Source organism: Elaeis guineensis, chromosome 4 (genome assembly GCF_000442705.2).
Source record: "Elaeis guineensis isolate ETL-2024a chromosome 4, EG11, whole genome shotgun sequence".
NCBI lineage: Eukaryota > Viridiplantae > Streptophyta > Magnoliopsida > Arecales > Arecaceae > Elaeis > Elaeis guineensis.
The window spans coordinates 9,316,971-9,329,544 of record NC_025996.2 but is presented as its reverse complement, the minus strand read 5'-3'; the positions used below and the strand labels follow the sequence as shown (position 1 = coordinate 9,329,544).

Sequence of the window (12,574 nt, the reverse complement as noted above, 5' to 3'; positions counted from 1 at the left end):
TCTAATATCATTTTATCATACCTTTAATGATCAAAATCTTAAACTCTGATATTATCAATCATACTTTAGTGATTATAATCCCAAAGTTTTGATATCACTTATATGACAATCCCTAGTGACCTTAAACTTGGCTATAGTACTATTCTGTCATATCCTAATCACTTATATCATTGTCTCCAAATGAACGTAACCTAAGCTCTAAGCTCAGATGCCACTCTGTCACATCCTATTGATCTTACATAAAGTTTTAATATCTCTTCATAATCTCTAGTGATCTTAAACCTAAGCTTTGATATTATTCTATCACATCCAAATCATTTATATTGTAATCTCCAATGATCATAATTTAAGCTCTGATATCACTCTATAATATTCTAATCACTTATATCATAATCCCTAATAATCATAACCTATGCTCTGATACCATTCTGTCATATTCTAATCACTTATATCATAATCCCTAATGATCATAACCTATGCTCTGATACCATTCTGTCACGCCCCGAACCCAACACCCGGGTCGGATACGTGATGGCAGCACACTCCTTAGAGCAAGCCCTAAAGAATATGCAAGGCCAAAATAAATCATTACAACCTTAACATCCATAATAATTAATTTCAATAATAATTCATAAAATTTTGTATAGGTACAAATTAAATTTCTTCAATTCTCTGATCAGATACTATGACACTCTATTTATCCTTCAGCTCACCCGTAAATCCAAGCCACAGCCAATCTAAGTCATCCTGTAACTCTGAGAAGAAAAAGAAAGATGAAGGGGTGTGAGCTTTACAGCCCAGTAAGAATTTCCATATCACACTGATATAGTAATATAGTCTGAAAATAAAGAATAGCAATAAAATATAAAATCTCATGTTCAATGTCCAGAATAATGCAAACATTCATAAATTTTCTGTCTTGACAAAATAGATGCATCATCATATATTAACAGGTGAAACACTTTTGTTCAACAATTGTTTCATGTCTTATCTTTCATTTCTCCTTTCATAATCACATGATTTTTAACAGTTTCCTTCTGGCTCTGGACTATCCAAGTCTATACCTCAGTCATCATCCAGATCGAATCCACTTTAAAAAGTCTTTCAAGACTGTCCCAGGATGAGCTCCTGGCCGGCTGTCCCACGTACCAAAGCCCGTGAGAGGCTGTCCCAGGCATAAGCTCCTGGCGGGCTGTCCCAGGCATGAGCTCCTGACCGGCTGATCCACCTGTAAGCCAGTGGGGGCTGTCCCAGGTATAAGCTCCTGGCGGGCTGTCCCAGGCATGAGCTCCTGGCCGGCTGTTCCACATGACAAGGCTAGTTCATACCATATATCTCTTTCTTTTCATTTAATCATTATGTGTTGATTTCATCAATTAATTCTGTCTTGCATTATGATCAATTCAGATATGTCATATCCATATAATCATGCCATCAATCTCTGATACATATATATTAACATAACATACTCATGCTCAAGATCAAATAACAGTATCTCAGGTATAATAAATTCATCGATCTCAAATCCGACGATGCAAAACCAACGATGCAAGACCAACAGCAAAATAGCATATACATAATAGTGATCATGTACAGGAATTCTTACCTTTACCAGTGACTGATCCAAGCACAGAAATCAATGTTCTTCTTTGATTTATAAATTTCTTTAACAAAATATTCCACTCGATATCATTTGCAGACAATCATCTCTTCATAATCCTGATCAATATAAAAATCACATATGGAGAAAATTACCGATAATCGACCTGATAACACAAATCTAGGATTTCTCTTAGGATTAACCAAAATTAGGATTTACCTAAGTATCTGGATCCTTCACTGATCCATAAGACTTCTAGAGAGAGAAAATTCATGAAGAGAGAGAAAATTCTAGAGAGAGAAAGTAGAGAGAGAAAGTGGAGAGAGAATCTTCGTATTCTTTCGATGAGGCAATCATGATCGAGATCATCAAAGGTCCTATCAGGGTGACTCAATATGAATTAAGTGTTACAAATTTCGAATAGGATCAGACTGGAATCAGACCTACTGCACGAATTTCGAAGCAACCTCGGATCATCTTATTTTCATCTTCAAGTTTATTCTAGGGTTCATGATGAAATCAGAGAGGAAGAAAAGATCCTAGAGAGACAATTCGTAAAGAGAGAGAAAAGTCTAGAGAGAGAATCTAGAGAGAGAAAATGTAGAGAGAGAATGTAGAGAGAGAAAAGAGAGAAAAAGGAGAGAGAAAGGAGAGAGAGGAAAATTCTCTCCTTCTTCTTCTTATATTATTTTATTTTATTTTTATTTTATTTTTATTCTTTTCTTTTCTTTTTCTTTTTCTTTTTTCTTTTCTTTTTCTTTTTCTTTTTTTTTTTTCTTTTCTCTTCTTCTTCTTTTTCCTTCTTTTCTTTTCTTCCCGCGGTTTCCTTTGGGGCAAAACAGGGCATCGTGCCCCTCCATCTCCTCTCACCCTCAAGCGACCAAGGAGGGCCGACTCCGGCCACCCTCCGACAGCAGCCGACGGCGATGCATCCACAGCTCCGGTGACAGCCCCAACGGTGGCTGTTGCCGGCGGCATACGGGGAGAAAAAAAATGTAAACAGGGGTGTCCCTGTTTGAGCTCGAACCGGCATCTCGCCGGCTTCCAAAAAAAACCGTTGACCAGAGGATCGAAAGGAGAAGAGAAATACCTTGCTCCGACGTCCAAAGATAGCTCCGACGACCCTCCTCTCTTCCGATCAACCACCCACGGTATTCCTTGAGAAAATCTCTCAAATCCCTCGAATTTCTTTGAAATTTTTGTCGTAAAATCCTAAGGGAGGACGGGGGATCTTTATAGAAGAGATTTCTAACCCTAGTCGGACTCTTTGAGTCCGATTCCGCAGGTAACGGAGAGGAAGAAGACTCCGGTTAGGAGTCTTCCTCCTCCTCTGTTTTGTTTTTTTTTTTTTTTTTTTTATCTGGGTCGTTACAGTTCTCGTTGAGATGCTGCCAGCAAGCCAATCAGAGGTTCACAAACTGAATGATTGGCCTGAAACATGGATCATGGACTCTTCTGGTTTTTTTATTTGCATATTTGAATTCTACAAGACGAACTATGCTCTTTCAGTATTAGCTTGTATACATGATTCAGTCTGCAAAATTATACTCAAACAACTACATGAGACAACCATTGCTGGAAAAAGAACTAACAAGAAATCCGGTTATCGAAACTGTTTTAATTATCAATAATTAAAGTAATGATCATTACATATCTAGGATAATGAAAATATTAGCATATTTTGAATACAAATAATCTATTAGTTACAAATAAATATTGAAACCTGTGAACAGTTTTGTCAAATAACACCATTCTTTTTCAATTTAGTGACTAGTAATGATCATTGTCTTAAATAGTATTTGCACAACAAACATTCGTTGAACATTATATGATTATAATGGCCGTTATAAAGTAGGAACAATCATGATTATCCGCATGATACTTTGTGAAATAATTCTTTTTTTTTTTTTTCAAAATTCAAATCTTTTACCAATTTTTCTCTTAAATATATGCTTTGTATTACTGAAAACTTGTAATTTCACATTGAGTGAATGGTGACATGGGTACCATTATTGTCTCTTTACTTTTCTTTATATGTCGTTCTGAAAATTTTATAATAATTATTTTAATTATTTTATTTGAGAGAACCGATAGACACAAAGTATCTGAAGAAATTTATTCAATTAATTAAAAAATAATAATAATTAAATCTTGATGATGCCCTTTTATAATGGGGATTCGCGGGATGATCCATCCGCAACAAATTGAAATAGCAGCATTATTGGACCTTTAGTCAAGCAAAGCACGCTTTCCCTCGAAATAGGAGGGTTGGCCAACCCCTTCTTTTTTTATTTTTTATTTTTTTAATGGTAAGTACATGCACATGGGCGTCTAACTACAATAATCAAATTAACTATGTTAAGAGGTAAGATGCTACGTCATGTGAACTAAAATGATCAAATTAACTATGTTAAGAGGTCAGATGCTACGTCATTCGATTCCGCCCCAGTTAAAGCCCGATGGCTCTTTGTAGGACCGCATGACGACTGGGTGTTGGTGGTGATCAAAATAACTAAATTTTCCATTTCTTTTGCTATACGGCCCCATGTCGGGACTCTCCTTGGTTCCGTTCGCATATGAATAGTTTAAAGGAAAGGAGGGGGGGAATCAAAACAACACTCAAAAATGATAACATGTAAAAATTGACGGCATCTAACTATTTATAAGATTATTTTTTTATACAAAATAATTATCTTTTCATGTGACACGAGTATTCGTGCTCTATAATCTCTTCTCGTTATGCCGTCATGATATCCTTTAATCGAGATTAGTTCATTCTCGGTTCATTGAATGCTTCGGTCTTCTTGGCGGTCTGAGCTCCTCCCCAAATGAAGTGGAGCGGATACGGGATAAATAAGCAGGGAATCGTCCCCCGGTCTGAAAAAACCAAAAAGAAAAAAAAAAAAAGAAAACAAAGGAAGACGGTTGTCCAGTCGCATCAATCCATTTAAGCTACGTTGTTGGCTTAGCTGCAGAGAAAAAAATGTATTCAACGTTGGGCTCCAGATTACAGATAACAATTATGAGAAAGGCCAGGAATTGGGAACGACGTCACTTCTGTCTTCAGCAACGGGCTTTGCCTCCAGCGAAAAAAAAAAACAGGATAAAACGAAAAACAGCAGTCCCACCGCGTCAGCGGTGAGCTCACGGGAGTCTCAAGCCTCTTGCTCCTTCAAAGCTATAAATATTCTTTTCCTCGTCTCGGCTACCTCCATCTTTAATCTCTACCAACACATCCACAGCTCGCATGAAATGGAGGCCATCGAGGATGTCGTGATCATCGGCGCCGGAATAGCGGGGCTTGCAACGGCTTTGGGACTTCACAGGTATGAACTGAACTAATTAACTTCTATATATCGCTCTTCGGAGGAATTAAAGAGAAAATAAGAATATGGATTGAGAGATGGATCGATGCAGGAAGGGAGTGAGGAGCTTGGTGTTGGAGTCGTCGGAGTCGCTGCGGGCAGCGGGTTTCGGGCTCACTGTATGGACCAACGCTTGGAGAGTGCTGGATGCGCTTGGGGTGGGCGAGGCTCTCCGGCAGAGTCATGTCCGCCTTCAAGGGTAAGCGGCAACAATACTCTTTTCTCTTTTATTATTGATTTCGTATCTCAGCTATTTAGTGATGTTCTTCTGTTACGGCACTTTTTTTTTTGTGCGCGCGCGCGCGCGTGTTTGGTTGGGTTCGTGACTGAATCTTTTTAATCGAGAAGACATGCATCGATCACATGATTTACGATGCCTTTAGAAGAAGTTCCATACAATTTTAAGAGAGACAGAGAATTAATAAAATAAAATAATTATCAAAGTCCCGATACATCTCCGGTTATCTGGGACTACATCGGTGTATTTTCTTGCGTCTTTCATGCATCGATCAAACCCAAATCATTGCATGAGTCCCCTTGACATTATCAATGGTACTAGCCGAATATGCACCCAATTTGAAAAAGCAAAGAACTCTGGATGGCCCACCTACATAGCCTCAAGGTTCTAACTAAAACCGGTACATGCCTCATCTACCCAACCTCCTACGCGTATGGATGCTGCTAGTTTATTATGGAAAAAAGTTTATGCACATGGCAGCCGGCGATACCCACCCTTGAGTGGGCGTTACTTCAGGCTACGAAGATCATGCGTTGTATATCCATCAATCTGATCTTGGCCATTTGAGGCATCTGAGACTCCTCGACTATTCCGACAGCATTCCGAATCGTGTTCATCATATGAGAGTTCTCGCTCTTAGATTATCTCAAGGTCAACTTCGATGACTGCATTAGAGGCAGTAGAAGATGTAGGATTTATGATTCGTGGCTCAGATTTTAATTTTTTTAGCTGTCGATGGATGTCACTTTGCCGACAGCACAGTTCTGACGGTAAAATTGCAGACGGCTTAGGCAAGCATTATTTTCACCAGATTTAGATTAGAAGCGGAGATACTAGTGATCAAGGAAAATTCCACTATAGTAGCCTATTTAGGTGGCAATCATCGTCAGCAGTAATGCACTATCTTATTTATGATATTCAGTACATGGCTGAGAGATATTCTTTTATTGAGATTCATCATGTATATGAGACTAACAGTGCTGTTGACTGGATAGCCTCTTATGTGGTATAGTATACCAAAGAGACCATGTAGACTGATGTTGAGGGCTTTCCTTTGGCTTTCAAGAATACTCTTCTTTCTGATTTTTTTAGATATATTCATTCTAGATTTGTATGGGTAATCCAGTTCATTAAAATATATATATATATATATATATATATATATATATATATATATATATATATGAAACTTGATCAAATAATAAATGCACATCACTTTTCATGCCTAATATTTATATATATGAAAAAAAAAAAAAAAATATATATATATATATAAATTAATGAACGTTCTTATGCATGCAGAGTGACCAATACTTCTGCAACTTCTGGAGCTAGAACATCACAGTTGGCGTTTATGACACAAGCGAGAAGGTGAGCTTTCAGATTGTACGCATGAACCAAATTTTTTAAGCACATTGCATTGTTCTTTAGCCACAGAGGATTGAAGTTAATCTCTTCAATCGGCACACAAAACCTATATTCCTTATATTTTGAGTATACATACTTGTCCACCATCTGGTATAATTGTAATGGGATCATCTAATAATTATAATTTGCAGATCAAATACAAATACATTGATCTCTTGCAAGAACCCACCAGCAAGGTGTCCCTATTACTAATATTTTTTTTTTTGGTAAAGAATATTACTCATATTTTGAGAGTCCACTAGTTGATATCATTGTAATGGGATCATACAATAATTATTTACAGATCAAATACAATATATATTGATATCTTGCTAGAACCCACAGGTAGCAAGGTGTCTATATTCCTCATGTTTCGAGTATACATACTTGTCCGCTATCTGGTATAAATATTGTAATGTGATTATACAATAACTATTTGTAGATCAAATACAAATATATCGGTCTCTTTCTTCCCCCACTAGTGAGGTGTCCCGTTAATATCTTCTCGTGAGAAAGTGATGTGTTCCATTAATTTAATATTATCTTTTCGGTCGAATCTTTTGGTTGCCTATATAATTTATGTTTTTTAATCTAAAAATTTGAAACTGGTGCAGTGGAGAGCATGATGTTCGTTGCGTAAGGAGGAGTATATTGTTGGAAAACTTAGAAAATGAGCTACCACTTGGCACAATTAGATACTCTTCCAAAGTTGTTGCAATAGAGGAGGATGGCTACTTTAAGCTCCTACATTTGGCTGATGGTTCCACACTCAAAACTAAGGTATGCATATATCTAAAAGGGAATGGACATGGATGAAATGGTTTTGTAATGCCAAATACAGATTAACGTGGTACATAAACTTTTCAAAGTTGTTAATAGAATTATTTTAAAACTATTTCTGTTATTTTTTTTCCATAATATAGGTCTTGATAGGTTGTGATGGAGTGAACTCGGTGGTAGCAAAATGGTTGGGCCTACAGAAACCAAGATTCACAGGGCGTTCAGCTTCGAGAGGTTTCGCTGAATTTCCAAATGGCCATGGTTTCAAACCAGAGTTCGTGCAATACTTTGGAAATGGCTTTCGTACGGGTTTATTACCTTGCAACGAGAAAACGGTTTATTGGTTTTTTACTTGGACTCCTTCGGAGCAAGGTAGGCTCTACAATTAAGTTTTGTTGTGTTTGCATGCATTCTATTATATATATTTGTAGTCAAAGTAGATAATGCTAAACAAGCAAAATGCTCCGCCTCCATCCAAACATGTTGACTAAGCTAATTGAAAAATAGTTGAGCATCTTCCTTAATTGTAAAGCCACAGAATTTGGACCATCAGTGTGGTAGTTAATTGCTTGAAACATGTGTTACGTTCTATCCCAAAAAAATATAGTTTGGAGGTATTTATTTTTCTTTTTCTTCACACAAAATATGAATTGAAAGGCTAGAAAAATATACATAAAATCAATGCTCATTTTTGCTTATTAAAGTTTTGCTTCCATATATTTTTTAAAATAGTAAATGTTCTTTATATTAAATCTAAGCTCTTAAATTATTAAGGGTAGAACAGGTATTTCAAATATATATAGTTCAGCTAATTACAAAGTACAAAGAAAAAAGAGTTTTTTTTTTGTAAGTTAGTCCCTCATATCTTTTGTATTTATATATTCATTCCTGCCTATTCTGTATTTATGTTTAATTAGCAAAATCTTGTAATTTATTGCTTATATGGATCTCAGGTTAACAAGATGATAACAAAATATTCTACTTATATACTTCCAACAATGCTACTTACATAATTTTTGGATATTTTTATTCTCAGCCCTCATATATATATATATATACCTCTTAACCCATGTCTCTCCACTTTGGGTACTCCAGCAGCCAATGCTCAAGCAAGAAAAAGGGGAAGTAAGTTAGAAGAGACAAAGCCCTAACCCTCATTTTTCCTTAAAATAATGATATATTTGTCATTATATAACTCTGGTCTATTAACCATGGTCCAGTCAACAAAAGCAGAGGAAGGATTGTCTTGTACAAATGTAAAACTTTGCAAGAATTTATATACAAATATGGAAAGATAGATATTAATATGTAAATATAAAAAATAGAAGAACAATTTACAAGATATATAAAAGCATTCATTCACTTTCCGTTAACTGCATGGTGGGCTCAGCACAAAAAAAAGAGCATGCATGGGTTTTGAGATGGAGAAGGGGGAGGGATCAAATGAAAAAGAGAATAAGAGAGAGAGAGAGAGAAAGAGAAAAGGGTGTATGTGATAAAGAACATGCATGAGAGTCCTGAAGAGAGGGATTTCTCAGAGAGATAGAGCATGAGAGAATGTGAGAAGAGAGACCAAGCGATAAATTTTACTCATCATACATCTACATGCCCTTTTTATATCAATATGAAAATATTAACCCTTTTGTTTGTTTTTATTTAGCAGAAAAGGAAGTGGAAGAAAGTCCAATAAAAATGAAACAATATATCTTGAGTAAGTTGAAGCATTCCAAAGTGTCTGAAGAATACATACATGTCATAGAAAAGAGCGAACTCTCCAATCCAGTCTCAGCTCCATTGAGATACAGGTGGCCATTTTCTTTGTTGTGGGGGGATATAAGCAAGGGAAATGTTTGTGTGGCTGGAGACGCATTCCATCCCATGACCCCTGATTTAGGTCAAGGAGGCTGCTCCGCACTTGAAGATAGCATTGTTTTGGCCAGATGTTTAAGTGAAGCCCTTTTAGGAAACCATAATGGAGGAGCTACAGAGTATGACAAAATTAAGAAGGGTTTGGAGAAGTATTCCAAGGAGAGGAGATGGAGGAGCTTTCAATTGATTGCCACAGCTTATATCTCGGGTCGCATACAACAAAGTGATGGTGCAATCATGGGTTTCTTGAGGGACAAATTTTTGTCTAGTATGATGGCTAGGATGCTCTTAGAAAGAGCTGATTTTGATTTTGGGGTACTGTAAAGCTATTAATATCGAGTTCTTTATGAGTAATGGAATTGGAAGTGTGACAAAACTACTAATTAGTATTTAATTTATCCAGCAGAATTCGTATAAAAAGCTCTATTATAAGGGTTAGTAGCCCAATCCACGAGCCTGAATTTATATTGTTTCATATTTGATCACATAGGCATACTTAATCCACATTAATTAGTTGATATCTTGAGTTTATTATAAAGGCAATCTATGCAGGCTGTCTCATATTTGCTTGTGCATTAATTAGCATTAGTATTCGACATACGCCGCCATAAGAAAGTTAGGATGTCCTTTTTTTTTTTTTTTCTCTCTTTGATTAAAAACAATTTCAAACTTGACAAAAAATCGCACCTTTGACTCATACTGTTCTTTTGCATGTCCTTTATTTGATAAATATGGAAATGTCTTTAAAAGTTTAAAGCTACTTGTGCTGGGCAAAGGAATTTATTCAATTGCATGCATAATGGCAATTTTGATCCAACAAGAAAGAGCATTTGGTGAATACTTATGTTCTGATCGATGAATCAAAATAAACTAAAGTTATTTGATATGTGATCTAATAAACGGGCAACATGCATACCACGTGTCATGATTTATTCAAGAAGAATAAGAATTTGATGGATGGTTGTGATCTCATTATTTTATGAAATTTATCGTTATCATGCATCCGGTTGTTTCAATGGATAACTAATTTGATTGATGGTTGTGATTCAAGATCAAGAAATTTTGATGGCAGATGGTGACCCGTTATTTGCTAAAACATCAATACCAAAATTTTTCTATTTATGTGCGTTCTTTTTGTTACTGTTTGGATTAACGAAGACGCTCTTCCCATACATTTAAAGCAAGGGGCTCGTTAACTATCTAGCACAGGGTTTTACTGTATGTGCTTGTTTATTCTATTAGTCCTACTCAACAAGCCAAGGTGATAGACAAATTTATACATCAAATTGATAATACTTGGTATGATAAATTATTGCAATTTCGGGGTAAATACTCTGTATTTTAAAAAGGGAGACCTTAAAAAAACTTCCACAATCCTTAATTTTTGAATATTTTTTTTTTCTAATTTCCATACATGTATTTATGCTCGAATGATACAATTTATCCAATTTATCAAAAATAATATTACAAATCTTAGAAATGATGAGCCTATCTTGACCGGTCTTCGAAGGCGGTTGACTTGATTCCACCTATCTTTCTAGCTTTTGAGGTTGTAACCAGCCCAGATGGTTAGGCCTAAGTCGCATTGTGCAATTTCTGAGTTTGTTGCCGGGCAAAGTCACATCCAAGTTCATCTAGATGGTCCATGTAGGTAAAAGACGTCAAAAATGTAAACTTAGCAGTTGCCTAACAGGGATACTTTTTGGAGCAGATATAAGATGCGATCACAAAAAGGATCGTTTGGCTCCGTATAACTTGCACGCCCATTTTTTGTTGGCGGCGACACCATAGATTTGCTTAGGATATTAAGAGGAGATTTGATTCACGATCTAAATAAAAAATAAAATAAATTAGAATTGGAATTGAAATTAGAATAGTCTCGTTCTCAAAATATTTGATTCATATTTGAAATTAAAATCAGAATGGATGATTCCTATCATTGTTGCTTGATTCATACAAAGATAGAAATCAGAGTTAACTCAAATTTTTATTTTTATTTTTAATTAAAAATTAAAAAAAAAATCTAGTCTCTCTTTATCAATAATATAAGTGTAGCCCGCAACCTCCCTCTTTCGGTTAAAAAAAAAAAAAATTCAATTCTATATTTTTTTGAAATATAAATCAAAATAAATTTTTATATAAAATTAAAAATTAAAAATAGAATTGAGAAAGATGCTGAGAGAACCTCCGGGCTCCGGCCTCCGGATCTTCCTCCGAGCTCGAGAAACACCCTTTCTCTCTCTCCCCCTCCTACTCCTGTATACCATCGGCTGCCTCCGGCCAAACTTTCGCCGCTGACTCAATCCCAACTCCACTTTACTGGCCACCTATCAGGCGACCAACCTCCTCCCCTGCGTGTGCACATCTCCCATGGCTCCTTCTGCCACCCGCGCCCCCGCCCTCGTCCTCCTCCTTGATGCCTCCTCTTCCACCGCAATCGCCCACTCTCCTCTCCTTCGCACTTGATCTCGTGGCGTTGAGAGGACCTGTCTCTCATGCTTTCTTTTAGGGGCCGTGATCCATGATCTCTGTGGGCGTCGCTGCAGCAGCGGTGGCATCTTCATAGTCCTCGTGGTCTCCGCCAATGGCGTCGTCGAGATTCTCACCCTCGCCCCCGACTTCATCAAAGGCGGCCGTGCCATGCGCTCCGTCTTCGAGGTGCCCGACCGTAAGACCGAGGTCGAGCTCGACGATCCCGACACCACCCCCGCCACCCATCGCCTCCGTGGCGACGTCGAGCTAAAGTATGTCAACTTCGATATTTTTTTTTAAAATTATCGTTTCGGTGGAATGAGATCTCCATCCAATGGAAAGAGTTCGAATTGGATTGAGGGATTGGGCCATTCCCATTCTTCTTTGGAATGGGAATCAGAATGGAATTCCTCATCTAGGCAAGCTGGTTGTGGAGCACTTGAAGATGGCGTTGTTTTGGCTACCAAAGCACCTCTTCTAGGTAAAACCAATGAAAGTAAAAAGGTAGAAAATAATACAAGCAAGGAGGCTTTATGGAAGAATGCCAAGGAGAAAAGATGAACTTTGAACCTGTTGCCTATAGTCACAGCTTATATCTTGGGCTTCATACAACAAAGTAATATAATGTTGTTATAAGCTTCATATGATAAGTTTTAGATATAATTTGATGTCAAAATGTAGGTTGCGGTTACTAATCCATTACTGAATTTTGTTCTATCATAATCTTTACTCATGATTGGAAGGGCCAGTTTGAATTTTTTTTTCTTGGGTACCGTTGAGGGTTCAAATGAACCATACATAGAGGAATAACATATAAAAATTAGTCTTTTATTACCCAAAACC

The 12,574-nt window shown here is 36.9% G+C and overlaps 1 protein-coding gene across 1 annotated transcript; it reads left to right on the top strand.

The window, feature by feature from the left end:
- The first annotated feature begins 4,800 nt into the window (after window positions 1-4,800).
- Window positions 4,801-9,701, top strand: LOC105037433 (monooxygenase 2-like). The gene is made up of 6 exons (XM_073255470.1): window positions 4,801-4,926; window positions 5,018-5,164; window positions 6,506-6,574; window positions 7,225-7,390; window positions 7,534-7,762; window positions 9,054-9,701. Exons 1-6 carry the CDS (start codon window positions 4,853-4,855, stop codon window positions 9,581-9,583), a joined length of 1,215 nt encoding a protein of 404 aa, XP_073111571.1. The 5' UTR covers window positions 4,801-4,852; the 3' UTR covers window positions 9,584-9,701.
- The last annotated feature ends 2,873 nt before the right edge of the window (window positions 9,702-12,574 follow it).